The 4,901-nt window shown below is 39.1% G+C and overlaps 1 protein-coding gene across 1 annotated transcript; it reads right to left on the bottom strand.

Annotated features, from left to right (window-relative positions):
- Nucleotides 1-916: 916 nt before the first annotated feature.
- On the bottom strand, nt 917-4,182 carry LOC104405740 (mitochondrial ribonuclease P protein 3-like; the record flags this gene model as incomplete). Its single annotated transcript, XM_010014543.1, has 2 exons — nt 3,182-4,182; nt 917-964 (listed from the first exon to the last, which is right to left on the bottom strand). Coding segments are annotated over exons 1-2 (1,049 nt in total), but the record flags the coding sequence as incomplete, so codon positions are not given.
- Between the last annotated feature and the right edge of the window lie 719 nt (nt 4,183-4,901).

The following is a 4,901-nucleotide window of genomic DNA, read 5'->3' as shown; positions in this document are numbered from 1 at the left end:
GCAGCCCTGGAGCATCACATTTCCAACCAGCCCCTCCCTGTTGGTAAGCACGAATCAGTGGTAGAATCTTACATGCCTAAAGGCTGAAAAAGGTTGTCTAAAATATGGTGAATTATCATAATACAGTATAGTAACACACACACTCTACATAATAATAACAACCCCTACTCTTAGGACAGTAAGTTATGATGCTCAAAAGCAGCAGACTGCATTTGCTTTTACTTCAGAGTATGCAATGCAGTATATTTTTATAAACAAGCATAAACAATCATAATCCACTGGAGACATAATTAATACATTTATAGTTGCCAAATTGCTACAAAACCACAGGTTTCAAATAGAATAAACATTTAAAATAGGAATTTACAGTCATTAAGAAAACTGCTGTAATAGAAATGAATATCCAAGTTATCCCTGTGAAAACCTAACATAAAAGAAATCATTGTCTTCACTGAAAATCAGGTGGAAAGGGAGAACCCTTCCAGCTGTACAAATTAACTGCAGTGTGTGAATAGTATCAGTTTTCAAGACATCCATTTACACACTGAAGCTGCTCTGTTGAATATTGTGTTAAACAATGGATATTATAAAGCCAACCAAAAAAGTCTTTAATTCCTAAACAGTAAACAAATAAGCCACCCAGTAAAATGGCAGCTCTTATTTTTGTCTGTGTTTCTCTGTCTTAGCTCTGCTTAGCATAACTCCTTTCCAAATGTGCATGCTGGGTCTTGTTTAATGCACAAGAACGAGCTGGAAACTGGAGTCTGGGAATCCTATGTACAAGAGAAGGTTCATATTCTCAAGGAGTAAAATAATTTTTGTATAAGGAAAGATATTTTTTTATACTTATAAAAAAAGAGTTCAAGATAGAATAATCAAGACAACATCTCACTTTTAAATAGAATGTTGCATTTACCTGTCTTTAATGTTGGTTAGGTGTCCTCTCCAGTTGCTTTCTGGTATACTAATATATACAGAGAGAAAGATAAATAAAATAATTACATTCTTATTTAACAATTTCTGAATTATAGATAAAGAATAATTTGATTTTGGTCAACGTTTAGAAATAAAAGACCAATCGATCATCTACTCTGCAATGAAATCATACAAAGATTCATATATAATTTAGCGATGCCTGAAAATATTATATAAAGAACCAACATTTAACAACATGTAGAGAACTAACACCAATCTCCCCAGTTTATGTTGTCCCCAAATATTAAAAACCATACAAATAACCTAGCTGCATTGACCATTTTTAAGTTGCTGCCCTACATGTTCATAAAGCAGACAAAAAAACAGATGGGAAAGCAGGTATCAAGATTTCTAGGCATGTGTCATCCTGAGAGATTGAGAAAGAGATGCTCCTACCAAAATGCAGCATTTGAGACCTTTTGACTCCACATCACCACCACTACCACAGCCGCCATCATGCTGGTGCAAATATTCCTTTTTGCCCACGAGATCCAAAACAGAATAGGTTACAAAACAGGAATACTCATGCCAACATGCAACTGGAGATGCCTCTCCCTTTGCCACTGTTTATTACCATAGGCTGCACAATCACACACGCCACGAGCTTTGGAATAATCATCCTGTCTCTGCTCTCCTTTCCCATTTCTCATGCTGATACATAGCAGTTTTTTAGTTTTCTTACAAAGACAACAGAAAATACTGAGATTCTTTGTTGCACACTCAGATCTCTGTATTGAGATCTCTGGCTTTACTCGCTGCTGGTCATTCCTGGTATGCTCTTTGGAAGAATATTTTTTTAAAACTAACACCTATTCAGTTACACTCACAGAAGTCACTTCTGTGCTTACTGTACATGCGTTTCCTTTGTCACCAAAAGTTATATCCCAATCTGCATTGGTTTTGCAAGACTAGCAGTGCTAGAGGTTATCAGATTCTGTTTCTTTTAAGGAATTCCATGCTTATTTTATTTTCAACCACCAGCATATTCAAGTTCAGCACCAGCAATTGGAAGAGACAGGTAAAACTGAGCATGTTGTACAGGTTCACAGACAAAATCCAGATGGGATAACTGATCACCTTATTTCATCCCTCTATTACACACTTTGTTTCTTCTTCGTGTTTTGAACAGTACCTTTAGGAAAGCACCCAACATCAATCTTAAAACATGAGCTTATAGCAATCTTCCATTAGTTATTCTAACAGACAAACACAGTATTAAAGATACAAACAGGGGTTTGTCTAACTTTGTAACTTCAGCTTACAGCACTGGTTTGCCACTACATATAGGCAATATATAGCTTTCAATGTACTCACTGCCCACGCAGTCCCCTTGCCAAGGACTTTTTATTATACTGAGTTTCCTGTACATGTAGCACACACCTGCAGGTAAGTTCTTCTCTACCCACTGGCAAAAGAGCACCCCATGACAGACTGTCACCCAATAAACCAGTTTATCTCGACTGAGGCCTACTGTCTGCTTGCTGGCTATTCCTAGGAATGAAAATAGCTAGGGGACAGCAGTATAAACTGTTCTAATAATGGTAGTGCATTCCACAGGCATATTTCCCATCCAGAAAGACTAACTTGTAAAACAGCTGTGTAGCTCACATAAACCAAAGCCAAGAGTGAAAAAAATGCATAGCATAACTAGTTGTCATTTGTGGAGTCTGACCATTGCTACTTATGAAAAGAAATTGCACGATCTGCTAAATATTGTGCTAAAACAAAGCACCTCCTATTAAGATTATTCCTCTTTTATTATTCTATACAAAGTTAACATTTAAACTTCACTTAATCTAAGCTAAATTTGCTGCCTCTTTCCTTTAAAGAAAGAAACAATCTAATTTTCAAGTAACTTACTAGTTCTACACTCCAATAGATTATAGGAAAACTCCTCTTATGTGTCAATATCCCTTATGTACCAACCCCAGAAAGAGACAGAATTGCATATTTTGGACAGCCATGACTCATCACAGTTTCCTACTTTCTGTACCAAGGAATAACACTTAACAGGTAAAATCTTTCAAGAAAAAGTGAAATCAGTAAGAATTTTAGATTTTTATACTAATTTAGCATCTCTTCATGACAATGTATCTGTCATGGAGAAGCAATAACCAAAAGGAGATGTTGAGGGATCTATGAGAGTTGATCTGTATAATAATTTGAAACCCATCCTCGTGGAACTTGCTATTGAAACATTATTTACCTTTCAAACCACAGCTTTATACTCCGCATAAATGTTTTGTGAGGATATAATTGGTTCTCTCTCAAATATAAGAGGATGCCAAACAGCTCTTTTTGTACATCAGCACCTTTCATACCCCTGCTGAAGTCAAAAAAGGCCTGCAGGACATCCAAGGTTGGGACCAAACCCTTAGACAGCATTTCATGGTAAAGTTCAAATGCGGGGTTCATTTCTTGGTGACGGCTGGCTGCTTTGATACAGGACTCATAGTGTGCTCGTGAGGGAATTGTCATCTTTTTTACTTCTTCCAAAATAGTCAAGGCCTTCCTCCACTGATCTGAATTACTCAGCCCCCTGATAAAAAGGGTGTAAGCCCCATTTTCAAGTATCTTAAACCTGCTTTTCATTATATCATACACATCAAGAATTTCTGAAGTCTGCCTCTGCTGGATACACAATACCAGATACTTGACCAACAATATATATGCAATGTCACCATTACTCTTTGCCACATGGGTCAGCAAGGACTTGGCCACATCAATGGGGCTGTTGCATTTAACCATACTGTTAAGCATCACTTCTTCAAATATTTCAGGTGATTGAAAGCTTTCCCTCAGTCTGTTCCATTCCTCAGCCTGCAAAGGTTTTTCTGGAGGCTGTACAGCAGTAAGGTGATGCCTTAACAAAGCATGACGTGATAACTGTTTCTTTGGAGCTCCCACAGAGGAAGAAGAGTGAAGTTTCCCTTCAGATATTTCTTTAGCCTCCTTATCCCATGCTTTTTGTTCTTCATAATCAATTTCAGACCTTTTCCTGGAAGGAACGACATCAGTTCCTTTGGGATCCACTGGTAATGCAGCACTGGAAGATGTCATAAAACTGAAATAGTTAACCTTTTCCCTACTGGGGATCCTGAAAGAGACAGCAAACAGTTGCGGACATCCTGAAACAGGCCAGAACATACGGCATTTCCATAGCAATGCCTGAAAACCATGCAGGCTGGTTTGAGAAAAGAGTGCCATCACAAGAATTTCTCTCACTGTGTCTAATGAGGTTATAAAACAGAAAATGCAGTTTGCGTGGGGATGTTCAATATAAAAGCCCAAGGGCTGTCCCCCTGTATAAGCTTCAGTTCCAAAACGCTTGTTCTTGGAGCCCCTTCTGATGAAAACAAAAGATGGTAAAGTCTTCTTTCACAAAAATCAGTCTCTTACACTGCAGGAATATTCATCCAAAATCAGGGCATCTTTCTTCTAGAGAAGTTGCTTTGCAGGTTTGCAGCTTATCATTTCTGCTTGTTGGTTACAGTAAAGCTTAAGTACACAGATAGGCAACTCTGATGCAGCTAGGCAAAAAGCACGGGTCTGTTTCTTCCTGCCTTCACCCACGTTGAGTCAGGTTTCCTAAAAATAACACAGCAACATCAGCATGCATCCTGTGCTCTCCTGTCATGTTTACATTTGGACGCTAACAAACACAAAAGCCAAGGTACCTTGACAACTTCCGGAGAGGAATCCCCATCCTGATCCCTCAAGCAGCCCCAGCACGGGACCCCCACCTTGGCTCCCTCACACCTTTCAACCTGTGACAGACACTGGTTGAACAGCTTTCCCCAGTCACGGATCCTTGGTTACAGCGCTGCCGAAGAGGCAGAGCGACACCACCAGCAGTAATTACGGTGAAATCTCACCGAAGTGTCAGGCTATAAGCGCAAATGTCGGAGGTTCGCCGGCACCCGGGC

Source organism: Nestor notabilis, unplaced genomic scaffold (genome assembly GCF_000696875.1).
Source record: "Nestor notabilis isolate BGI_N333 unplaced genomic scaffold, ASM69687v1 scaffold36705, whole genome shotgun sequence".
NCBI classification, from domain to species: Eukaryota; Metazoa; Chordata; class Aves; order Psittaciformes; family Psittacidae; genus Nestor; species Nestor notabilis.
The sequence above is the reverse complement of the archived record's forward strand: the minus strand, read 5'-3'. Positions and strand labels throughout refer to the sequence as shown.